The sequence below is a fragment of the Cotesia typhae genome, unplaced genomic scaffold, assembly GCF_013202065.1.
Source record: "Cotesia typhae breed Kobodo isofemale line unplaced genomic scaffold, CoteBio_Ctyphae contig_20, whole genome shotgun sequence".
Taxonomy (NCBI): Eukaryota; Metazoa; Arthropoda; class Insecta; order Hymenoptera; family Braconidae; genus Cotesia; species Cotesia typhae.
In genome coordinates, this window is record NW_027423725.1 from 4,791,574 (window position 1) to 4,818,453 (window position 26,880).

At 28.8% G+C, this 26,880-nt stretch overlaps 2 protein-coding genes across 2 annotated transcripts; both read right to left on the bottom strand.

Moving 5' to 3' along the window:
• Positions 1 to 257: 257 nt before the first annotated feature.
• On the bottom strand, positions 258 to 5,095 carry LOC141538129 (importin-4). Its single transcript, XM_074259473.1, has 4 exons — positions 4,745 to 5,095; positions 3,825 to 3,911; positions 774 to 3,750; positions 258 to 696 (listed from the first exon to the last, which is right to left on the bottom strand). Exons 1-4 carry the CDS (start codon positions 4,796 to 4,798, stop codon positions 581 to 583), a joined length of 3,234 nt encoding a protein of 1,077 aa, XP_074115574.1. The 5' UTR covers positions 4,799 to 5,095; the 3' UTR covers positions 258 to 580.
• A 9,815-nt stretch (positions 5,096 to 14,910) lies between these two features.
• LOC141537984 (uncharacterized) lies at positions 14,911 to 25,622 on the bottom strand. The gene is made up of 2 exons (XM_074259217.1): positions 24,249 to 25,622; positions 14,911 to 15,382 (listed from the first exon to the last, which is right to left on the bottom strand). Exons 1-2 carry the CDS (start codon positions 25,390 to 25,392, stop codon positions 15,147 to 15,149), a joined length of 1,380 nt encoding a protein of 459 aa, XP_074115318.1. The 5' UTR covers positions 25,393 to 25,622; the 3' UTR covers positions 14,911 to 15,146.
• Between the last annotated feature and the right edge of the window lie 1,258 nt (positions 25,623 to 26,880).

Here is a 26,880-nt window from a genome sequence, read left to right on the forward strand (position 1 = left end):
TATATATATATATATATATATATATATATATATATATATATATATATATATATATATATTTATATATATATATATATATATATATATATATATATTTATAAATATATATATATATATAAATATATATATATATATATATATTTAATAGCGATTAACTGATGCTTGAAAATGATAAAATTGAATGATATAAATGCACTTATATTATTTATAATTTTATATTATTGTTAACTAATGAAATCCACTGTAATGAAAAAAAATTAAGTGTAAAAATGCAAAACTTTATTCATTAAAAATAACATACAGATATCAATTTTTTTTATTTATAGATGTACGGACGATAATAATTTCTTTATGGATAAAATTATATCCAGGTGTGAAAAACGCTTTTACACTTTTAATACTATGACAATTTCTATTTCAAAATAAACTTTAATAATAAAAAAGAAAAATTCAATTTATCTGTAACTTACTCCAGTGTTAATTATTGTCTAATAAATAAAGTATTATATACTTTTTTGTTTTAACTTTGTAAATATTGGTATTGAAAATTATATTACATCATTCAAAATTAACATTTATTTTAACACGAAAGAATTTGTCTCATGTCTGGTGGCAGTTCAGAAAATACAGCATTCCACTCATTTGAAAAATCTTGTTGGATAGATTTTATAAACTCTAGAATAACTTGTTTAGTTTCTGAAAAATAATAAATAATAGTTAGTTTCAATAAAATGACTGTTTACATTATAAAACATAAAATTGAATAACTATACCTTCATTAGGAGCTTTCTTCTCATACAGCACATTAATCGCAATTATTAGAAGAGTATGGATATGAGGTTTTAGAACTTCATGTTTATCTCTATAAAGAGTTAATATACTTTTAAATACAGAAAAGTATTCTTCATAATCTTTTTTTAAGGGTAATTGTTGTACAAAACCAGGAAAAACGACTTCAATATTGATTAATGAATAATTTGTAATGATAAGTCGAGCAATAATTCCAACCATATTGTCTCTAGGACCAGGATGTTCTTCAGTTTGGAGCGCATTAGCAACTATTAGTATAATTTCATTATAATGACATTGAGCAGCTTCTTTGCCCCAAAGAACAAGTTCTCCTATACCATAATATGCATTATTTCTCACTTCTGGACTTGGATCCTGAATGCGCTTTTTGAAGAATGGCCAAAGTTGAGGTACAAAGCTTGCTGTCATATGTCGAAGGGCAGCTAAACATTCGGATATTGTACCGACAGCGAAAGATCTTTGAGCATCAGATTTATCATGTTTTGTTCTCTCTTTGAGGAACGGCAAAACAGTTTGAAAGTAGTGAGCGAACTCTTCAGCTGAAATAATTTTTCCGAAATTAGAAAGTACATCGCTAACACACTCTACTAAAAATTCGTCCTGTTCAGCTTCATCGTCTTCTTCTGCATCCTCTTGATCCTGACACTCAATTTTACCAGTGAAAACATCTGTCACACAATTCATTATAGCCTCCTTGTGACCTTCGCCAACTAGTACGTCAATTTTTATTTCTTTTAAAAGTTCAGCAAGAGCCTCGAGTCCGCTTATGACGACTGCCGCTTCAACATCCAGACGAATAAGCTCTGAAAGTTTAGGAATGAAAACAGATAATGCTTTTAATAATGCTTGTTTACCTTCATTTGAATAAATTTTCGAAAAATTTATACAAAACTGAGCTAAAGCATCAATAGATACTTTTTTAATATCATCTTGAGGGTAATTTACAAGCTTGAATACTTCTTCGAATGCTTTTTCTAAATAAGGTAAAAAAGCTTCTTCAGTGTAATGAGCTATAACACGTAATGCTAAAATAGCTTCTTCTTTTTCTTCAATGTAAGAGTTACCAAGTGTGTAAGCAGCTATATCGTCATCATCATTACCATCATCTTCATTGTCAGTATGTTCGATATCTTCTTCATCATCATTTTCAGAATCACTCAGATCTTCGTAAATTGGATAAGCTGCGTCTTCAAATTCTTTAAGATGAGCCACAACTCCTTCAGAACTTTGAATGCTATTAAAGATATACTCTAAAATTTGTGGAAGCGCTGGCGCTAACTTTTTTTTTGTTATAGTCGCTAAAGAACCAAATAATCCATACACAGCTTTTCTAATATCAGGATCATTATTTTCAGTGATTAGTTTGATGCCTAAATCTAAAGATTTTCCAACTAACGGCGCAAAATTTTCCTCTCCAATTGTTCGTATAAGAATAGCCAATGTATCAATGGATTGCACTTGTAAGCTCATGGTGTTGTCATCTGGCACCATTGTGAAATAAGGATCAAGAATTGTGATGATTTTCGGAAAGTATGGAACCATATGTTCTTGGGCAGCGCTTGCTGCAGCTCCAATAGCACTCAAAGCCAATTCTTTAATATGATTTGAAGCATTTATACTTAATGTTTCAAACAAACGCTCCATTAAAGTTGGAAGGTACGGCAAGATTCCATCATTAAGATTTTCACAAAAAGTTTCAAGTGCATAAAACATACAATCGACTGCTGGTGGTTGAGATTTTTCTTGTTTTATATGTACACACATTTGACTGAGATAATCAAAAAGTACAGGTAAAAGTTCTTGAGAATATTGACTGATTTCCGGCTGGAGATACTCGGAAAATTTACCCAAAGCATAAAGTGCAGCATTCATCACAATATGAGAATTATGCTTGATACCTTGATAGATACATTTAAGAAAATATTCAAGATATTTAGATCTTATGTACTCAGAGCAACCTTTAGCTAGTGATGCTGCAGTTAGAAATGCAGCTTTTTTTACCCAGACATCATCACTTTGTACACTCGGTTCTACGTGCCGAAGTAAAAGTGGAACTAATTTTTCAGACTTTAGGTGTATTGCCATTACAACCAAAGTTTCTCTTGCACGAGTTACCGGAGTGTATGTTGGATTATCATCATTGGAATCTTCATCATCTTCTTCATCCTCTGGTGAACACATTACTCGAAAAACGGTATCGACAATTGGCTCCATTAATTTATGCTTAATAATGGATCGTGGTTTAGCTTTTATAATAATAGCTAGAGATCCTAACGCACGTACTCTCAGCATATCGTCCAGCGATTTGTTTTCTCCGATCGTCAGACACATGGGGATAAAGTTTTTTGCGTGAGGAGATATGAGAGTTACAGCTTGTTCACATAAATCATCAAATAATTCCATCGCTTCTTGGGCCTTATCGGGTTCTTTTGTAGACAACGCTTGAATGGTACCCATTGCCAATGGTATCATCTGATTGTATGCATTTACCATCGCTTGATTTCCTTCCACCAACGATGTTAGATACAGCATTATTTTAATGATATAATATGCAATAGGATGAGCCAAATCTTGTAAGGTGCTGTATGTTTGAACTAGAAGGCCGGCTAAGGAATCTAAATGCGCTGTATAAGTTTCCGGAGCAATTTCAGTCATTTGTGCTAGAGTAAATACTCCCAACTCTTTTTCGATTATATTAGCACTGGATACAAGTTGCTGGATAAATTGAAACAGCTCTGGCCATCCATTGTTTGGTAGCTCATGTTTGACAATCGTACCGATCAGTTGAGCAATACCTGTTTTGGTACTTTTGTCCGCTTCACTAACCAGACCTTGGAGTAAAATGGATTTTACTTCGTTTTTTATATTTATTGGTAATTTAGACCAATATTTTGTCTTGGTATAACGTTTTCTTAACAGTAAGGCACCATAATGTCTTATCTGCAACAATTAATAGTATTAAAATTAGGAAAAAAAATTAAATTATGATTCATACAGAAATTTATTTTTCTTACTGCTGGGTTAGCTGATGAAATAATTATTTGGCATAACACCAATGTACTTTCAGGATTTTTCAGAGCTTCTCGAAGTTCAGATGTACCCTATAAAAAACAACGACATGTAAAATTATTGTAAGTATTAAAATTTATAGATAATTATATTAAATAGTTAATAGTAAGTAGTAATCAAATAATGGGAGAAAAAAAAAAAAAAATTAGAAACAAAGCGAAAACATTTTTATAATTTTAAAATTAGCAGATGCAAAATTTTTTTTTTTTTTCATATGACAAAATAAATCAAGAAAGTTATTTTTAAAAAATTACATTGAAATTTACAAACAAAAAATAACTGAATAGTAAAAAAAAAATTTTTGAAAATTTACATTTGTAGTTTTCAAATTTTTAAGTTCATGTTTTTTTTGAAAACTTTTATAAGAATTGATTTGTTCGAAAAATTCCTTAAAATTTTCAGATGTCTATTATTCTCAGTATCATCAAAAAATATAAAAATAAAATTTGCCGACATTTGAGATAATTTTTATGACTTTTCTCATTGAAAAAATATTAAAAAAAAAAAAAAATAAATAAATAAACGAAAAATATCAATTACAAAAAATTTGAAAAACCATGAGTGCAATTTTAAAAAATTGTCTTTCAGTAAATTTAATTAATGAAAAAAATTAAAAGATTATCAGTCGTCTGATGATTCCAGTATGATCCAAAAATCACTATCATAATTTTTGTTAATTTTCACTTTTGGAGTGTTCATATGATAATTTGTTCGTTAAAAAAAATTGTATAATTTTTCAATTGTCTGATGATATTAATATCAGATTTTTTTTTCTCTGCATTTTTATGTTAACATATATAAAGTTAGTTGAACACGTGTTAAAACTTAATTATTACTCCAAAAAAATATACAATATTCGACATACTTGATGAATTGCCTCATTGTCAGCTAATAATAATTTTGCCAAAATCTCCTCCATGTTTTCAGATTTTTTTGTACAAAGCAAGATATATCAGTTTTAAAATAACAAATGAATTAATTTTTCACAGATTAGTTATCGATGTGGGTTCTCGAGAATTTTTGTTTTTACTTTATAAAGGTTATGAATGGTTATCTTTGTAAATTCAACTGGGTGCTGAGTGTGTGCAATTTTGTGTCACTAGTGGAGCCACCCCATTCAGTAGTGGATTTGTAGAAAAAATGCAGAATAAAAATTTTTATTATCTCCTATTATTTTATTAAAAAATTTTTGCGAATAAAATCACAACAAATTCGCACTCTTTATACTTTTTAATTTGATAATTTTAAATGCCTGCATGTTTCCATTTTGTGTGCAGACCTAGATTGACTTGACATCAATTGATGTCATGTGTTGAAATTTAGTAAGGCATTCCCTAGTGGGAAAATAAATTGCATTTATTGATAAGAGCGGAAAGATTCAAATTATTTTTCAGATATGTCAATGTACAAATTTGGATTAAATTGAAATAAATATTTAATATAAAGATGAATCACTAGTAGTCTTACTTTCTAGATCCTTTTACAGTGTATTTTATCGTAAAAATACTATAAATTTGTGAGAACCTAACGAAATTTGACGTAGAATGATAGCCGTTATATTTTTTGATGCAAATTGTATTGATACGCTAAGAAAATCATCTTTTACATCTGATGGTAAAAATGATCTCGAAGGCTTTCGAGCATATCGACGTTAAGAGCTCTAAACTAGCACCCTGATAGCCACCTTACCTATAACTTACTGTCAATCTACGTCCGCAATTTGAAGCAAACTTGACGGAAAGAGTTGGCAAAGCGAGCGATTACCTATTAGTTACCTATAACTTACTCTGCAAATAGACGTCAAAACTTGCTGTACAAGTATTTCCTTCAAATTGTAGTAAAGTTGAAAGGAAATTTAACTACAAGTTTGATTGTTAACTTGTATTCAAGTTGCGGCCGTAGATTTCTGTCAATTTGCTTACAACTGTTGTTGAGTGAAGAATTACCGCCAACTTGATGTATAACTTAACCGTAACTGCTGGGAGTCAACACTTACTGAGAAAGCGCTGGCTATCAGGGCAGTTTTAATTTGACTTTACCCTGATAGCCAGCGCTTTCTCAGTAAGTGTTGACTTCCAGCAGTTACGGTTAATTTATACATCAAGTTGGCGGTAATTCTTCTCTCAACAACAGTTGTAAGCAAATTGACGGAAATCTACGGCCGCAACTTGAATACAAGTTAACAATCAAACTTGTAGTTAAATTTCCTTTCAACTTGACTACAATTTGAAGGAAATACTTGTACAGCAAGTTTTGACGTCTATTTGCAGAGTAAGTTATAGGTAACTAATAGGTAATCGCTCGCTTTGCCAACTCTTTCCGTCAAGTTTGCTTCAAATTGCGGACGTAGATTGACAGTAAGTTATAGGTAACGTGGCTATCAGGGTAAATTTCACTGCAACTACCCAAGCGGCACAAGTAACTTTTTGGTATTTGTAAGATAACAATTTCAGTTAACTTTAAGTAAATTACAAAAGTTAATATAAAACAAACAAAATGAACAACTTGAAAAGTTAACTCTATTATGTCATCTTATAGGTGGCGAGATATTGTTAATAATCTAGAATGCTTAAATAGTCAGCAATAAGTTAGAAATAATGTTACTCTAAAAGACGACAATATTAGTATGACAAATAGTTAACATTTTTTGGATAACTTTTGAAGCATCCATAAAAATGACTAAAGGTTAACTTTCAGTGAGTAAACCGATACTTGATGTCCGTTAAATTTCGCAAGCCATGCGCAACTGGCCATGAGATTGAGCCAACTTTAAACTAACAATTTGTTGACACTTTTCTGTTTGTAAACATTTAGTTACCTTTTCGTTAACAAGTAAAATCTTTTATTTCATAAATCGTATACAACGCGTTCAGTCTCTTACAATAAGTTTAGCTAATGTACTGATTACATCAATTGTACGGTGTATTTTTAAGTCTGGATGCAGTTTTTTTAATTGACGAAGATTCCGAAAATAACATCGACAAAGGCAAGTAAAGAAACAGTTCTTGTACAGATCTTAACTGGTTAGTAAGTTTTTATAAATATATATTTAATTTAATAATGAGTTTAATTGTTTAACTTCGTTAATTATTTCAATAGAGTTTTTGGTGGCAAAATACGGATAAACTAAAGATAAAGTCCAAGATCGAATTAAAGAGTGGTTTCAGAGAGGAAGTGATCGCTTAAAGGCTGAGCAGAAAATTAAAGAACCCGAACCCCCCAAAGAGTCGACAAAGATTTGAGTATTTGTCATTTTCATACTGCAGATTTTAATACTAATAATTTTAGTAAATTAATTTTTTTGTAATTATAATCATATTTAAAACTGTGATATGTTTGAATAGTGGTCTAAAGTACAAAAAAGAAAAAAAATTTTTTTTATACTTATGTAAAGTAATTATATAATTGTAATTGTTAGTACGCTTTTAATAAGAATGACCAAACAGTATAATAAGTACTAGTCACACAATTCTAGTGTAAAAGAGCATATCACATCATATTATTCTAAAATAATTTAAGTATTCATTTAAAATAGGCCATAATACTTCATAGATATCATCGGTACTATCTTCTTAATAGTTATAAGTTGACAAAAATATAATTTTAGAATCTTCTTTTTACAATTATAATGAAAAATTGCAATATATTGTTGTGAGCAAAGAAGTGTTTTAAAAAACATGGTTTTTTAGAATGATTATAAAATAATCACTTTTATTTTGATTAAAACTTATGTTTTAATAATTTAATAATAAGACAATAACTGAGGCTGTCATGAATTTTGTGATTTTATGCATACTCTGATGTGATTTAGATTAAAAATAATACTTTAAGAAATTCAGATTTGTAAAACTTAGAGTTATGTAATTTATATGTTCATTAAAAATTTCAAATGTCTTGTAAAATGTTATTGGTATTTATTTATAACAATATTATAATTGATTGAATACGTGTGAAAAATTTATGGTATGCAGATGAACAAATTGTATGGTGGAATTTGTATTAAATATAAATATTTACAGTTTATTTTTTATGTTTTTGTGTTAAAAATTTCGTAACAGGAAATATAAAAAAATGAACTACAAGTATTTACGTTCAATACAAATTTTGCAGTACAATTTGTTCATATTCGTATCAAATTTTTTAACGTATATACAGTATCCCTCAATAATAACGTTAACTAATACTCATTTATTGGGTAACTTTTATATAACTAAAAGTTATCATTTTTCAACTATAATATTAACAAAAATTTATTCATTTTCGCAACAAAAAGATAACATTTTGTTTTCTAAAAGTGACCCTTTTGTTATCTTAAAGATTATATTTTGTTATCATTTTTAGTTAACATTTTTTTAACGTAAATATGCTATCAATTTGTTACTTTTTGAGATAAGTTCTTGTAAGGACATTAGGGATACATTTCGGTAGAAAATTTGTCAACTTTTTGAAAGTGGAGATTGTTGGCATCTAACTTTTTTTAGATAACTTTTTGATGCTATTAAGTTGCCAGTGTGCCGCTTGGGTACATTTCATTTTCAAGCCAAAAAGCATGAAAAAATACGAACATAATTTATCAGTATTTACTGTTTTGCAACAGTCTCTCAATTTTTTTATACGAAAAATCAATTTAAAACTGAGAAATCATTATAATTTTAAAAAGTTTATCATTCGTTGTTTATAAAACATATCGGTTAGATCAAAGCTTTCTGATAAGAAGAAAAGAACCTATCATATTTCTTAATCTTCTTTTATCGTTTCATAGTAAACGTACAGTTGTTCTATTTCAAAACACTATAGTAATGACAAAATTTTTAGTTTCGTTTTTTTTTAAATTTTTTATTGATATTGTAAATTGATGATCTGACATTTTTTTCTTGACAATAAATTTTTGTTTTTGTTTATCTTTTTCTTGTAAATCAAATTTTTTATTAAATTAGAGTCAAAAGTTTTTTTTTGCAAGACCAATTTTGATAAGTAGATAAATGCCAGATACTGTGTTTTGGAATGAGACATTCACCGTTATTTATCAATAATTTTTAGTATACAATAATAATATACTATAGAAATCAATAGATTTCATAAAAATCTAACTATTGCATTGGTCCTCATGTCAGAATTTTCAAAAAATTTTTGTATATTCTTACTCAGCTCGTCAATCTGAGTCAGAAAATGTATATGGTTCAAAAGTTTATATATGTATATATAGATTTAACCGGCCTTGTCTCTACTCTAACTCTCTCAATTTTTAACGGATCTTCATTAAACTTAGCGTCCATATTCTAAGGATAATTACCGAGGTTAAGTTCGAGGATGAGCTGAATCGCTCGATTATTTTAGAAATACGAGCTGATTCAAAATTTCAAAAAATTTTGAAAAATTCAACTTTTTTTGGTTTTTCTTGCAATAACTTTTGAATGCAATAACTTTTCATATTTTTGTAAATTGCATCTTGAAGCTTATTCAATAACCTTCAATTTCCATGCTAATTAATTTCTCTCAATCCAGTAGATCACGAATAAGAGTAGATTAAAAATTTCAAAAATCGCAAAAAAATTCAACTTTTTTTGGTTTTTCTTGCAATAGCTTTTGAATGCGATAATTTCGTTTTTTTTCGTAAATTGCATCTGAAAGCTTATTGATTTAAGCTTCAATTCACATGCTTCATTATCTTCCTTAATCAATTGTGTCAGAAATGCTAGGCATTTAGTAATAAATTTTGAAATCTACTTCCATTTCGGCTGCCGAATGGCTTTTTTTTTTTTTTTTACTTGTAAGTGAATGAAAAAATAAAAAAAAAAATAACTTCCCGATTACATGAAAATCATTGATTTCATAGCGGGAAGTTAAAAATAAAAGTTTGGAAAATCCAAATGTGCATGCCTCAAGCGCTCGTGATATTTGAAAAATTTTCAACTTTCCGTGAATAGAATGGAAAGCTTTGCCAATACCATCGCACGCTTCGATAGAAGAAGGCGTCCTCACTAACTCTGTTTATTTATTTTTCCACGCCTCATAAACGAAGCGTTGAGGTTGTGCTCTACTTTCGACATTTCAAAAAAAGCAGTTTTCTCGAAACTTAAATTGATTTTTTGTTATTTATATCGCACTTACAGGTTAATATGAGCATATTTATATCAAGTCAAATAATTTGTCAGATACATAAAATATATTTTAATAACAATTATGTTGGTTAAAGTAGTAAATAATAACATTAAACCTAAACTTTTCTGGATGTCCATGTATGGATGGGTGTATGTAGCAGGGAAATTGGTCGAAACAATTATCGTACCGGAATAATTTGTTCTTTATTATCTAAAGTTAACACCCTGCGGACTTTCTCAATTAATATGAGCGTTCATGGGGTTCTGTAAAAAAATTTTTGATTCATTTTAAATGTTCTATTCTTCAACAATTTTGAGTACCAATTGATAAAAATACACAAAAATCAGAGTATTTTGAAGTTAGCCAGTTTATAATATTTCAAATTTTACACTTTCGCTATTTTTGCTTTTAATTTTCATGATAAAATAATTTTCAAACAGCTATACATACTTTTTTTAAGATTATAAAATAATTTGGCAAAAACAAAATTTTACTTTATATAAATTATACTCTTATAAATTATTTATGATTCCCGAAAAATTTATTGCAAATCGAAAAACTAATTTATTTTTTGAAATCGTTCTGTTTTTAATTGAATGAAAGGAGATAAATTTTCAACAATAATCAAATTTTTGACCACGTTAATGTTTAATATTAAAGATTTCGATTTAATTTGTATACGTTTAGTAAATTAAGTCATCGGATCAATTATTCGATAAATTATAGTTAGATAGTTGCAAAAAATCTACATTTTATAAATTTTATTTTTGAGATTTCTTAAAATTCACTGACGGAGCTCTTATCAAAATTTTATCAAATTTAAGTTGAAGTGGAGCTTATTTGAATGCTGCTATGATATCTCCTTCAGTTTATTCGTTAAAAAGTATAAGTGGCGTTCACACACACACACACACACACACACACACACACACACACACACACACACACACACACACACACACACACACACACACACACACACACACACACACACACACACACACACACACACACACACACACACACACATACACAGTTGTTTCTGTTTTTTTATTTATTTTTATTGTTCGAAGTTTTGCTGTTGAAAATTAATACAAGTAATAAAAAAACGTTATAAATATAATGTACATGAGCTATCATCAATGATGCTGAGTGGTTTCGCTTGTATATCATAATACCCATACTCTCTGACGTATATATGATTCAGCTAGGTCAATTTTATATTTGATTGAGCATGAAGAAGTTAAAAAAAAATGTGAGAAGTATATTTAGGATGCAAAATTTCAAATTTCATTTGCATTAATGCAACCTATTCACAAATTTTTTTTTTAATTCTTGTTTTTTAAATATTTAATAAAACTTTATACGTATAAACAAACATGATTTTATAGAGACAAAAGGAACGTTTTATGTTAAGTTCAACGATAGTTTCCATGTAAAAGAAAAAAAACAGAAGAGAACCGATGGCGTTGAGTCTGCTTCGTGTACGCCGACGCATGCCACATGCGTTCAGCCGTTGTGGATCGTACTGTGAGACGTTTAATTTATTATATAAACAAATAGCGAGAAAAGATGACCTGAGATACGCTCATTGATTATACTGAGCAATTTGTTCATCTTATCTTTACCCGCTGTTTTGGGATATTAACAAATTTTTTAGAATAAAAAAATGTAGAAAATTTTATAATATTGCTAGAAAGCAAAAAAAATATTCTACATTTTTCTTAATCTTCTTTTTATAGTACTAGTAAATCTAAAATACTGTTATACTGTTCTGAGAGCGAATACTCTGATTTTACGTTTGACTGCGATGTGTTCGCTTCGTTTTGTCTTATTTTATTTCATTTGAAATTATTTATTTTTAAACTAAAATTATCGATTTCATTTTTTAGTAAGTTGTTCGTTATTATAGAAATAATAGGTATTATATAATTAATTAATAATCATCTTATTATCATGGCTTAGAACGATCAAGTTATGACAAATAATTTTGATTAACAATATTATCTATCTAAAGAGAAGTAAATGAAATAGTAAGTTTGAATATTAAACAAGGGCAAAAACTGTAAACTAAAACGTTTGACATAAAAAAGTAATAATTTGGTAGGTACAAAGATTTAGATGCGCTTTAAAAAGGAATACTTATACTGAAAGAAACCTTACTTAACCAACCAAATTTTTTGAATGATCTAAGTTGCTTTTTTTGGAGCAAAAAGAAATTTGTTTGAGACAAAAATATTTCATAGGCTTGATAAAACTTTACTTTAGCCAAAGGAATTTTTTTTTTCCAAGAAATTTTCTTTAATGAAGAAAATTAGTTCTCCAACGAAGAATTTTTTTCTTTTTATAATCTAATTTAGAGGTCGTAAATTTTAGGCGTATTTTTAAGGCCGATAAAAAAAATTTTTTTTACCATCTATTTATTCATACCTACAGAATACATACAAAAAGTTAAAAAATTGAATAAGTTTTTCTAAAACTACTTTTTTCAACACGGTTGATATGATATCTCAAGTTTCAAACTGATTTACTTGAAATTCGGTACAAAACTTTTCCTACACTAAAAAAAAAAAAATAAAAAGAAAAACTCTTGAACTAATCATTTTGAAAGGGTTTTATTGTCAATCAACCAGAAAAAATTTATGACATTAAAGTTAGCTGTCACTTCACAATTAGTTTAACTTTTTTTAACAAATAAAATATAGCAGAAAAAAAAATATTAAAAAAATGGACTTAATAAATTAAAAATGCAATTTTTTTTAGATAACTTTTTAGAATAAATTTTTTTGTTAAAGAAAATGAAAAAATTATCAAGTGACAGCTAACTTTAATGTCATAAAAAATTTTTCAACTAAGAAATTGTTTTTATCTTATTTTCTTCGTGTAATAGTTTTTCTTTTGAATCAATTTAGTTTTTCTATCAGTATATATAAACCATCACTTTTATCGTTTATATTAAAAAATTTTTTTACTACATGTAAGTATGTGTTTGTTAAAAATTTTAAACTGTAAAAAAAATATTCATTTTCAAAAGCTGCCATCTTGCGAAAAGCTTTTTTTTTTTATTCTCTGAGGTGGGGGTTATAAAAATATTCTCATTAATACATGAATTTTTTTTTTTTGTTTACGATACGACTAGAAGAGTTGGGAACACGTCAATCAGGGCACTCGCATTTTTTAACCAGTCTTTTTTTGTCAACTTATAATTTTTTTAATTCTTAATTTTATTGATCAAAATTTTTTAGCATGTTATGAAAATATTAATAGAAAATTGGTATCTGGTAAAATAAGTCAGCGATAAAGATAATTTTTTTGCCTAATATATTTATTTAATAACAGTATATTTTGATCTGAATTTATTGAAGTGTTTAAAAGTTCATAGCCATAGGTCGTATTATATTGTCGTCCGAAAAAATAATTAATCTAAAGAAAAAAAATTTGCTAAACTTTACTTTCATGCTTTATATTACATGAAGATGCTGTTGCTAATTAACAAATCTAGTCTTTGTAATTGAACATGCATATTCATAAAATTGATAGAATTATAACAGATTATTGATCCGACAGATACTAAAACAAAATTGATTAGTCTCACTGTGAATCCTATTGTCTTAACTAAACACACATAAAATTTTTTGTTCCTATCTTGAAGTATTTGGTCACTTTTAAAACACTTCCACGTGTTTTAATTTTCTATGTTAAATGCCCATTTGTAGTCACTTTTAAAACACTTGGATTCCCAGTGTTATGGTTTAAATTCATAAATTATATTTTATAATGAAGTGTTTGTTATATATGTGTAAAGTATCTTGTTGCACATAGGAAGAAAAACTAAAAAAAATGAAATTTTACAGACCTTAAGTGCGAAATCGCGGACGCAATGCTCTACTTTTGCCTAAAAATCAAGTTATTTTTACAAATTCATCAAGCTAAACTATTAGTATTCACTAAGCTAGCAAAATTTATTTCGAAAGATCTGAAAATTATAATGGATGGGAAGAAATAATTATCTGTGATTAAACTTAGACTCTGACATTATGAAATTAATTCCAATAATTTTAAGAGTATGAATTATGAAAAAAAGTATAAAAATTAATGTTCGATTTTCAATAATGATTTTTTCTTTCTACAAGTTTTGAGATTTATACTTTAAGAAACTTTAACTTATTTTAAACGCTCATTACATTTAAAATTAATTACAAACAATTTTAGAATGAGATCATTTTTTATGAGTATTTAAAAATATAAAAAACGAAATTAGGAATGAGCTCACGATTTTCAACCGAAGCTTTGTCGATTTAGCATGGAATGTTGCGTATAAGAATTTTTTTTTAACAAAGTTGAATAAATTCTGATCGTAATAACTGCACGTAGAAATTTTATTAAAAAACGATATACTCAATTATGATTTAATGAGATTGCTTCCAAAAACTATTTTGTTATCTCAATTTTAGAAAAATCTCCACTATAATTTTTTAACTATTTTTTAGGAGAACTTTGGATAAAAATGATCAAATATGTGTTAGCATCATGACTATTGGTAAAATTTTCATGATTTAATGCTTTAATGCCTTCAAATAAGTTGATACATTTTTTACTAGTAGTTTAAAAAAGGCTACACTCAGTATTTACAAAAAAAAAAAAAAATTTTTTTTTATTTGTAATGATTCTGGTAATTTGTAAAAATCTTGAATGACCTATAAAAATTTTTTGATCGCATTGATTTTTAAAAAGGGCTCTCAAAATACGCTAAGCTATAATAACCTTTATAGAAGACGAAAAAAAATGGTTTTGTTTTTTTTTTCATTTTCATCTTACTCTTCACGTGATTTTTTACGAAAATAAATTGTTTTGTCGTTTTTTTCTTTAATACTTCAATGAAAACATTAAAAATTTTTTTTACAAGAATTATTTCTTCAGGTAAATTAGTAAAAATATTTTTTTCTTTTTTTTTTCTTTTAAATACTCATTTATTACCAATCAATCAAGCATCTTGAAAAATCATCGAACAAGAAAAATGATTAAGCTTATTTTATGAGGTAAGTGTTCAATTTTATACAACTAAAACGACAAAAATTTAATGTTTCTATCATTTACAACGATTTTTTTTTTTTCAATGATTTATTTAAAACTTTTTATTCTTGAAAGTATCATTGTTTTTGATTTTACACTGTATATTTGATTTGATCGTAGTATAAACTAGCGCTAGGTAACGTAGTATTGTGAACATTCGATGGAATACTACCGGGTATACTTAGTCCACTAAGATTATGTAGAGATAGTGAACTCAATGAATTAAGATTATTTAATGATAGTGAGCTTGATGTTTGACCAATGTACGAAGATTTCCTTTCCATTAGAGATCCCCCAGAGCTGGCATTCGAACATTGAACCTTCAAACCTGCAATATGAAAATTATATAAAATAATTAAAAATATTCAAACAAAGGCTTCAAACTGAGTTTATTTATCATTTTACCTAATTTATCATGTACTTTTTGTAAAAGACCACACGGAATTACAAGAAAAAAGAAGGCAAAAAGCCTTAAGATAAATTTAAAGAGGCTTGAAGCTCTCAAGTGGATTATTCTCTTCCAGAACCAAGATACCACTCCGTTCAATCTCCAATCATAGTTTTTTTATTTTTTTGTATCACATTTTTTGCTACATTTCGTATGATTTAATCATACAAATTTCTACCTTACTTGCATTATTTTTATTTGGGCTATTGGAACTCTAATAATTTTTTACTGAGTTGGGAATATTTTTTTATAAATAAGAGTTGCTGACAAAAAATTACAATTATTGTTGACCAAATAATACAATGTCAATGTGGACTTCCGAGTTTTCGTACATCGACCCGAAAATTATCACTGAAATTTAATTCATGTTAAATTTTAACAAAATGGAAATAATCTGTAAAGCGGTTGACTCGGTAACCATACCTGGAATTTTCCGCTATTGTTGAGTTCATAGCGCACAAAAGCGTACATACTCACTAGTAATTGTGCCACTTAAACATAAAAATAGTTTGAGATACATTTTTGGGATATTCTAGTTTAAAAAATGAACGAGTGTAAAGAAATTTCTACAAAGAAATTGACGCATTTTTTGAGATTTTTAAACTGCATTATCTTTCGAATATATAGACGCATCTCGATGTGAATTACGGTTTTCGATGCAGTTTTTCGAAGATAAAAACAATGGCTGAATAAAAAAAATCAATTTGACCAGAAGCCATTTAAAAGTAGATCTTTTTGAACGGATCAACCGGTTTTGATGATTATATTTTGAAAGATATTGGTACAGTAGTTTTAAGATTTTTCAAAGTCTATCATACCAGTTCAATTCAAAATTTCACGAAATCTAGGTTCAGTATTTTTATTTTACATGCCCCAAACCGTGTTTCGATCAATCGAGCCATTTAAAGCCTATGCATGGTTTACAGGTATAATGACATCAGCTCTTAACGTTAAAAAATCACGTCGATCGCCGCCGGCCCGGACAAAATCGGTTAATTCGTTCGTGAGTTATCGTTGACGAAAGAAAACCGAAAAAAGTGTTAATAATAAATTATATAAGCTAAAAATTACACATAAATTGTATTTTTCAGCTCGAAGAGCTCAGAAACATCATAAGTGCAATTTCAAGCGTTTAGACATGGAATTGGCGGGAAAGTGCAGGAATGGCCTTCAGGGTCAACTATTTTCCTAATTTTTTTATAATTAAACAATTAAAAAAATTAGGAAAATGGGTGACCCTAAAGACCATCCCTGCAACTTCCCGCTAATTCCATACTTAAGTGTTCAAAATTGTACTCATTACGTTTTTAAGCTCTCCTATATGAGGTGCGAATGCCAAGCTAGAAAAATTAAAAAAAAAAATCTGGGAAACTTTTTTTTACGAAAATTTTTTTTTTAAATTTTTTTTCAAATTTCTTCGAAAAATCAATCTCTTTGATTGAAAAAATTAATTCGATTTTTTCTGATCGCTACAACTGCCTTAGTTTCAAATCTAATTTTAGAAAATTAATAAAAAAAATCAATATACCCCCCGCGAATTTCGACTTTTCTTCAAATTTTGTATGAATTTGGAATTTTTTTTTTTATATCCCTTAATTTTTGTGACTAGTGTACATATAGTTGTATTTTGAGCTTAAGAAGTGAAAAAACTTCCTAGGGCATTTTTTCAAGTGTTTTGAATTCGAATATAGCGAGAAGCTCCAGGAGTGGCCTGCAAAGTCAACTGTTTTTAATATTTTTTTATACCATTTACCACTCTCACGTAGCCTGCATATGGAGTCGATTTTCATAAAATTTAATTAGTTTGTGGTAGATATTTGATTATCAAAAAAAAAAAATTAGTGAAAGGGTTGACCCTGAAGGCCATTTTTGCAACTTCCTGCTAATTCCATATCTAAGCGCTTAAAATTGCACTTATGACATTTTTGAACTCTCGGAGCTTAAAATTACAATTTATGTGTTATTTTGAGCTCTCCGAGCGGCGATCGACGTGGTTTTTCTAGGTTAAGAGCCTATTAGTTATTTGAGTTGATCAATAAAGCCGTTTTAAACTTATTCCAAAAAAACATTCGAAAAATTTTTTTTTTAAAATATGCAAAATGTAAACACTCTTGGTTCGAAAGCTTTAGAGATCTCACAATACGTCAATTTTTGACACTAATATCTTTTCTTTCGCGCCTAATATGACGTCCTGAAAATCTATCATAGACTTTATATTCGAATAATTCATTTTATGATAGATAAGGTAATATTTTATAGTAAAATCGGCTTAAATTGATTGAATGAACTTTAAAATTTATTTCAATAATCGACAAGTGGTAGAGGCTGTGCTAGATGTCCAACAATTAACGTGATTTTAACGGTAATTTTTATTGAGAATTTCTAACAATGTCATTATGAATAAATGTTTTCATTAATTTGCTTCAACATTTCTTTAATATTGTATAGCAAATGATAATTGCTGCCCTAGGATGTCTATAAAGATTTTGTAGGAAACAAAAAATCATACACAGAAAGAAAAAAAGTCTTGAGTCAAACGTAAATTTTCTTAAATCAAGAAAATCTTAAGGAAGACTAAAAATTTCTTGGAAGAAGTTAAAATTTCTTGAACGAAGTTAAATTTTTTCTAGCCAAGAAAATTTCTTCTTGCTCCAAAATAACTTCGGTCTTCCTTATGATTTTCTCGGTTCAAGAAATTTTATTTTTCTGTGTACTATTGCGATTGCGACACAATTGTGTGGCGAAAAAAGAATCACTCGTGGGTTGCTTCTCTTATTTTAGGAAAAGGCGAAAACACAAAAAAAACACCATTCGGCAGCCAAGATGGAAGTAGATTTTGTAAAATAAATTATTCAAAACTCTCATTTATGTTAATTATTACAATATATTCAATCTAAGACAACAGGCAGATTATCAAACAAAAATGTACTTCTTACAGAGTTTGTCGGAATTTGAATTTGATATTGTACTTTTTTTGCTCAGCGCGCTCCATTTCTTTACTGTGTACCATGAGCTATAATTTTCCAAAGTTTTTTTTCTCATGTCAAACCGAGAATTCAAAATTTTTCTGCACGGTGCTCCTATGCAATTAAGAAACATTCTTCATGGTAGAAGTTGTTTTTGTAATTATAAAAATATTTAGGAAAACGAAAAACACAATATCATTTCGTCAAGAAAATTTCATATTGCTTCAAAATAAGCTAGATTCCAACAATAATTTTTTTGGGTTGAGTAATTGTTTTTTTCTGTTAAGTAAGGTAAAGGCCCTATATTCACAAATATAGATATACAAAAACATGGAGTGAGCAGGTACTGGTACATGAGCAGATACTGGGGCTCTTACCTTAAACAAAAATACAAGAAAGCGCGAGTTTTTGCCTCTCTCTCGACATCGACTTTGAAAATCTCGGATTCATAAAAGTTTATTCTTCTATATTATAAGACATTCTCCATCTGTTTAATTATCAGCTAAATTTATAAGTTATAATTTTTTTAATCAATTTACTCAAATTGAATATTTTCTAAAATATTCGTTTGCCTTCAAAATAAATGTAAAGTTAAAAACATCTTTATTTTCTCCTATGAGTTTTGGATGCCTGCATGCGGGTCGCTAGACTCAAGTATCTACTTTTATGACTCTGGCCGTTGAGGTCGTATAAATGCAACCTCTTGTTCTCTTCGCAACCCGAACGCTCATCTGGTTCACATTCGAATATTTTCCGTTGCGACTTTCCCTTTTTTTATATATGTAATATTTTTGTCAACGTACTTTTCTTAATAATATTTCTCGGAACTATCCCACCAATAATAAAATGAAAAGAGTCTCCGTACTCTTGTGTACACTATATACGTCCAAAAGCGTCAGTCCGAAAGGATCTTTCCTAGCGACAGCTACGTCAATTCCCACCAAGCTCGCAATCCGAAAGTCAACCATAGCAACTCTTAATCAATCAATAAAAGGTTCACACACCAGTTTCCTTTATCGTTCAAATCGTCAAGTGGTTTTGTGTAAGTTCAAACGTGCCAATAACATTCTCGATCTGCAAGCTGACCAAAAGAGATACAATTGTCCATCCATACAACCCGACTAGCAGCCAACGAGCCCACCAGCTTCCAGAAATACCATCCGGCTTTCATCAATCTTTCATCAAGGAGCAGTTTCGCTAAACGTAATTTGGTATAGTATTTTTATTGCATAAAAATACTAAAAGGTACGCACTCAATTCATTTATTCATTATTCTGAAAATGCACGCTATCTCTTTCAAAATCATTGTTTATCTGTAAGTTTATCGTTCAGGCTCACGAACGTCCTGAACCGCTTACGGAACAATGTATTCAATTATCTATGCACAAGTTATCTGGAAGGTTTTCGTTCAGCAGCCCTCGCTCTAACTGAACCGCCTCTGGAACGCTATTCCTTACTTTCTAAGTCCGCATTGATGATCCGGAAGGTTTTCGTTCAGCAGCCTCCGCTCTGACTGAACCGCCTCTGAAAAGTCCACCTAAACACTACCTGGCCTTTTGGGTTCCTCTGCCTTACAACCAGAGGAACCTCAAGAACTGCTAACTTACTTCTTTCCATATCATACAGTCCACTCGATTCTTATCTCTACTCTTCAAGATAATTCATGCAAATCAATTACAATGTGAGATTCGATTCCTAGGAAATTATTGAACGAGCATATTAACACAGTCCAGACCAGAAATCGAGTCAGATACCTCTGAGGAAAAGCTGAACCTCCCTTCATCAGACCTACCAGCCGACGTACCAACCTGAGTCATCAACATCCTCAATTCCAAACGAGTTTCCAGTCAACTATACGTCAGATCCTGCGGTTATCAGAGTCAGACATTTTTTCTACTATTGTTATAATTTAAAGAAATTTTGTAAAAGCCCATCCATAATAAACCGGAGCTTAAACAAAACACCATCATAAATAAGAAACTGTCGATAAATTTTCTTTACAAATCAAAAAATAATTTTTTATTATAAACTATTAACTTAAATCTGCATTCTTATTTTAGTAATAAACGTAAGCATATAAAAAATAATAAAAACGTTGAGAGTATAGTATTCTTGAAGAACTGAATAACATAGTTCTCATTTAATTTAAATAAAGCTATTTTTTTGTTTGTCTTTAATAATGAAGGTAGACATTGATATTATTTTGTGAAGAAATAAATAAATTAAATGGTTCATTTCAATAAATTCTTGAGTCAAAAAATCCGTGTCTGAATAATATTTTTTTTTTCTGTGTAGAATTGAAAATAGAAGAAGAGGCATTTTGCAATGAATTTTTCTTCATAATTTTGAAAATTTTAGTTGGATTAACATTCTTTATTTTAAAAGTATAAATTAAAAGTATATAAAAAAAAATTTAATACCTTAACTGAAGAGAAAAAAATTCGTACAAAGTTCTACAGCCTAACACGTGTTTTAAGATGTTTGAAAATACAACAAGTGAGTTAAAAAAAGGAATGTGAGATTTAAATTTAATAGACTGACGGGTATGTCATGTCAGTTAATAGCCGTTGTCATTTTCCATCGGAGAGACAACGTTCTTCCGTTTCATTATATTACATATCCGTAAAGTGTTAAGAAAGTTTTTAAGCCACTGGTGTGTTTAACATAAACGATCGACAGGAATAATATTAAGGGATCTAATAAAATAAATCGATCACTACAAGCTAAAGAGAATTGTTTAAGCTAATGGCTTAAAAGAACATCAAATTATAAAATTATGATGAATCCGTGAATTTTCAATTTATAAAAAAATTTAGGTTTTACAAATCGACTAGTTTGTTTACAAACTTGGCTCGGAACCGAAAAATTGCTTCATTTCAGGATTGAACCAATATTAGCCCAGTTGTTATATTTTATAAAGCAGTTTATTATATTAGACAATTTTGTGTTACTTGACTAATAACGTTCGACGCGTAAAGTGTCTATAAAATTTCCAGATGGCTCGATTTCAACGTAACCTTGTCTGTATCCTTTGAAATCAATGTAAAAATTTTACGCTCGTAAAAGTCAACACATTAACTTGAAGAAATCGGTGGGTGGTAGGAAAGGTTTTTTTATTTTTTTTTTCTGTACACTTTTCGAACCTTTTAAAAACATTTTATTTTCTTTTTGTTTTTAACGAGACTTGATGAGATGTTTTCATTGTCAATGAGAGAACTTCACATTACTTTCAGAATCATACTAAAAATATTTAAAGTTTTAGAGCAGTAAACAAAAATCATAAAATTTGAAAATTTAGTGGTAAATGCTTGAAATGTTTAAAAACAACTTTTAATTCTGGTCATTCGGAAACATTTTAATATAAGTTCAATACTTTAAAAATAAATGTATAAAATATTCAAAAATTAAATCATAATTATAAAGTTTTTTAAAAAAAAAACAAAAATTTATTTGAGTCGACGAAAAAAAAAAAAAAATAAAATAAAAGTGAAAAAGAATGGAATTTAATTTTTTAGAGATTTTGAAGTTTGTGAAAATTTCAATTAAGCGAGCTGTGGAAAGTTTTTTAATTGAGCTGATTTTTGAAAGGGGTTCTCTAAATATGATGAAGCTAACGTACTTTCTTGGGAGACTCGATAAAAAGTCGATTTTTTGCGCCACTCCGATGTCCATACATGCCCACGTGTACTTAAATTTTTATCTATAAATCTACGTAAGACCATGTATATGTGTCTATTTAACCCATGAATGTATTTTTATTGAATTTATCAAACTGTTCATCTGCACAAGAATACAAATGTGTAATTAGTACACATTTGCTAAAATATACCTGGTATATATGTAGGATCTAAAAAATGTATGCTATATTTTATATTTTGATGAATATTATTTAAACTAAAATGTATAGAAGTATATAGGTTATAATATACATCCCTCATGTGTGTAAGAGGGATAATGGGGTAAATGAATTCGTTCCTGCATGTAAAGCTGAATAAGCTCACCAATTTTTTTTCTTAGCTTACTAAGCGATTGCAAATTGACGAAAAAAAAAAAAAAAAAAAAAAAATCAAATGTACTGATTGTACCAGTAAGTGAATTCCAGTTAATCAAATTCAATTTATAAGTTTTACAAATAAACAATTTTTGCAGTTTTCAAATAAAATTTTTACCACTCATTTTTTTTTTCACTCTTAACGTATTTCTTTTCTTTTATATACACGTGTTTTACTAATGTGTTTGAAAAATGAAAAATTTTGAATTAATAAAATTCGAATTTTATAATTTAAAATTTTTTTTTGTGAATTTGGAAAAATAATTTTTTCTTTACCATACTTTTACTACCCGAGTTGAAAAAATTTTAATTTAAATGAACTTAACTGCTATACTAAAACAATTGATTTAAGCTCATCGAAGTTTATTTTTTCGACTCGGGTAGCTTCTTCCATATCTGTCTATCTATCTATAGAACGGAATCTTTGAACTTATCAAGGACCGATTATAATATAATAATTTAATTTGTTAAACCCACGATTTTTTAATTTATCATGGAGGGAGCTTGAGAAACGGCTATATCACTTTCAAAGGAGATAGCAGACGCGCAAATTACTCACTTCTGTCACAAAGATATAGAAACTTGATAGATTATAGTTTAAAAAACTAAAAATCACGCTTTAATGGTAAATCGAACTAAAAAATACAAAATAAACAATAGGTTTAAAAAGTAAAAAACACCTTCCTCAAGAAAAACCAAACTAAAAATTAGAAAATTTCCAATGAATTTTAAACAAGAATAGAGTGATTGACAAAAAAATTTATTTTATTGTAAAAAACCGTATGGTGTTTCTCAAGATAATTTCACAATAACTCTATTTTTACCAATATCTGTCAATAAAATATTTACAATGATTGACATAAAGTATCCTGCGCTTTTTACACGATGTAAAGAAATTTTTTGTTAATCACTCTATTCTTATTTTAAATTTATTGAAAATTATTTTCTACTGTTTAGTTTGGTCTCCTATTAAAATGGGTTTTTTAGTTTTTTGAACTATTATTTATTTTCTTATTATTCTGATTAAATCAAAGTTTAGAGGTCAGTTGTTGTTTGTCAAAAAAGACAATTTACGACTTATGCGACCGTTTATCGAGAAAAACTAATCGGTTTCTTCCCGAAATTTGAAATTCTTGAGTTGCTTGCTGAATGAAGATAGTATCATTCAAGGTCTGTCAAAATTGCTTTAGCTCATTGTAAATCTCAAAATAACTTAATAACTTGGTCGTTAGTTGCGTTTTCGGTTTTATATAAATTCCAGCGTTCTAACTGGTTCCGGACATTAAAACTTCAAGCTTCAATACAGATAATACAAATAACATTTAGGTGGTTGCTCAGGCCAGCTACAGTTGCCGTCGTCTAAAATAGTTTCTTTTAATCACTTGTTTCTACACATAACCTGCTATTTGGAAATTGTTTAAAAAATATATAAATGTAGACAAACACGTTTTTTAAATGAATTTTGTCAAAAAATTGTTATTATTGAAACTTTAAAGTCGAACTTACAAATTGAAATTTCGTGTATTATGAATTCGCTAATTTACGGTTTTGAATACGTCAAAGAATAGAAAATTAAAAAAAAAAAAAAACGAAAAATTTTATGAAAAAATAATTCTCACAAATATTACACGTATAACTTTCACATATGTATTATATATATTACACAACAATAATAAATTTTTAAATGATCACTTTATCAAATTTATTAAAAATAATGAATGGTAATTACCATGATCAGTCGATGAGCTTTGAGATTCTCCGTGTGAATTGTTAATGCTTCCAATCGAACTTAGAGAATTAGATTGTCCTTGGAGGCCTCTCGGCGTTTGAACATTTCCAGAGTTTCCAGTAAATCCATAACCGATGTGATAGTCTTCAACAGGTATGCATTGTGATTGTTGATGACTCGAATTGTTATCACTAGTTTTGTAATTACAACTAACTAGACTTTGGTGTTCGTTTTCAGTTTTATAAGTAACATCTTGACTTTGCTGATGTGCATGATTGTGCGGAAAAGATAATTCATTAGGTCTATAAGTAATTATCGTATCTTGATTCCTCGAGTAAGGTTCATTTTTCAAAGCAATGTCGCTGTTACGATACAAAGAACTGTCCCCAGTTTTGTAAGTGACTTCGGTTGTCTTATAAGTCACCTCCGCTATTGGTGGAGCTGATTTGTACTCAGGATACGTCCAATCTGGAACTGCTCCGGCAGACGGTCCGTATACTGCATATTCTTGATAATTTTGATATTGATTCGGATAACTATTCGAATATTCTATTGTTCCAGCCAAATTGTCGTAACCAGGTGGTTGGATATTTCCTCCAACTCCGGCAGTTCCCCCAAAATATTGACTGTATTGAGGTTTTAATGCTTGACATTTTCTTCTGAAACCTCGTGGTCTGCGGCGAAAACTTCCCTCTTCGAACATGTACTCACTTGCTGGATCAATTGTCCAGTAATGACCTTTACCTGGTCTTCCTAGACCTTTTGGTAACTTCACGAAACACTCATTTAGGCTCAGATTGTGCCGCACTGAATTTTTCCAACCTTGATACGTTCCGCGAAAAAAAGGGAACCGCTGTTGAAGAAAAGTGTAGATTTCCGATAACGTTAGCCGTTTTTCTGGACTGGATTGGATTGCCATCACTATCAAAGCAATATAGGAATAAGGAGGTTTTTCTTGTCGACGGGCACCAGATTTTCGTGTTGGCTCTGTTGTTAAATTTGATACTAGAATACTTTCACTTCGAGATAAATTCGCGATAACCGTTGATGAATTACGTGAATTTAATGTATGGGAATTTGCTGATGTTTTAATTAAATTATGATTAAGTACTTGTAGAGATGAAACGTCAACTTCATTCTTCATTTTTTAGCACTATGTTTATTACTTCACAATCGATATCAATTTAGAAAATTACAATAACTTTAATGTACAAAACATTGTATTCCATTAATCATTAACAATTATCGCTTTTTTTGAGTTAATTTACTTAAAACACTAAACAAAGTAAACTGCTTGTAGTAATCTATCGTATCAATTATAAAATTTATTTTTATAAGCTATTTCTCTCTCGTGATGAGAGGACGGAACTACTATGTTCGACTGTTAGGCTTGACTGGAAATCAGATAAAATGTCTAAATGAGATATGATAAAACACTAGGGAGAGGTGTGGCTGATATTTTTAAACACGCCTTTGGGCGGGTATTGATACATGAGTGGCAAAGTATTTAAGATTCATAGTTGGATTACCCAACCAAGAGGCTCCGAATTTTCGAAAAATTACTTTAAAAAAACAACTGGTGTATTGTTAAAAACTGTTAGTTGCTCATATGAAAATTAAAGCATTCATTTTGCATCTTTAGAAGTGGTGTTGTAACTCATGATTTATAATAATGATTTCAGCTTTTGTTCATAACTTTCTATTATTGTAAGAAATGAAAATTCACCAAAAAAAAAAATTGTTTTAATATGAGCTTAAAATTCGTTGACTTTTTTTTTATAAAGCTTTTTATTTTGCTTTTTTTTGATTGACAATTTTGACATTTTATACTTCTCAAAATATTTCAAGTTTCTCTAGTGGTATTCTTGGGATATGCATTTTTTTTTTAATGATTGATAAAAAATATTTTTTAAACAAAGTTTATTTCTTGTGACACCATTTTTTAACTTTTGAAAAATATTTGAAGAATCTTAGAAATTATTATAAAAAATAAAAATATACAACCATATGATTTGAAAATTATATAATGGCTGATTCGAGATGAAATGCCTTTCTCAAAGCCCTATAGTTTGAAAACTTGAGGAATAGAGAATTTGTGAAAAATGTCAAAGTATTTAATAGAAAAAAATCAATTATTGAGACAATTTCTTTTTTTTTTTTTTTTTTTTTTTTCCCCCAAAAATTCGAAGAAAAGTGATGAGAGTAACTTTGAAACATTACTTTAATTTTTTTTTAATTTAATTTAAAACGAACATTTAAAAAAAAATTTCGATAAATTAATTTGTGAAAAGGTTATAAAATTTGAAAATTATATGATTTTTATGATGATTTAAAGATTAAATGTAACGATTTACATGTAGATCGTTAACTTTTCTTTATAAATATTTATTAAGCTTCATTATACGTTAAAGGGGATAGTCTCTGTGGTGGCCGAAAAAATAGGTGATTTTCGGAATTTTTTTTGACCGGGAAAATAAAAAAATTTGAAGATCAGATTTTTATTGTTCTATTAAGTGTACATTGAAAACTAATACCCTAAATTTTAATCAAGAAATATCAAATCGTTACAAGAATATTGAAATTCTTGTCCAGTCTCAAAAAAAAATTCCCCGTTCATGGTTGCATCGATTTC

Excerpts from the sequence above, each read along its gene's own strand:
- LOC141537984 (XM_074259217.1), bottom strand. The coding sequence starts at position 25,392 with ATGAAGAATGAAGTTGACGTTTCATCTCTACAAGTACTTAATCATAAT. Across the intron at positions 15,383-24,248 it reads AAGCTCATCGACTGATCATG|GTTTGAAGGTTCAATGTTCG; the intron begins GTAATTACCATT and ends TTCATATTGCAG.
- LOC141538129 (XM_074259473.1), bottom strand. The coding sequence starts at position 4,798 with ATGGAGGAGATTTTGGCAAAATTATTATTAGCTGACAATGAGGCAATT. Across the intron at positions 3,912-4,744 it reads ACAATGAGGCAATTCATCAA|GGTACATCTGAACTTCGAGA; the intron begins GTATGTCGAATA and ends TGTTTTTTATAG. Across the intron at positions 697-773 it reads GAAGAAAGCTCCTAATGAAG|AAACTAAACAAGTTATTCTA; the intron begins GTATAGTTATTC and ends ATTATTTTTCAG.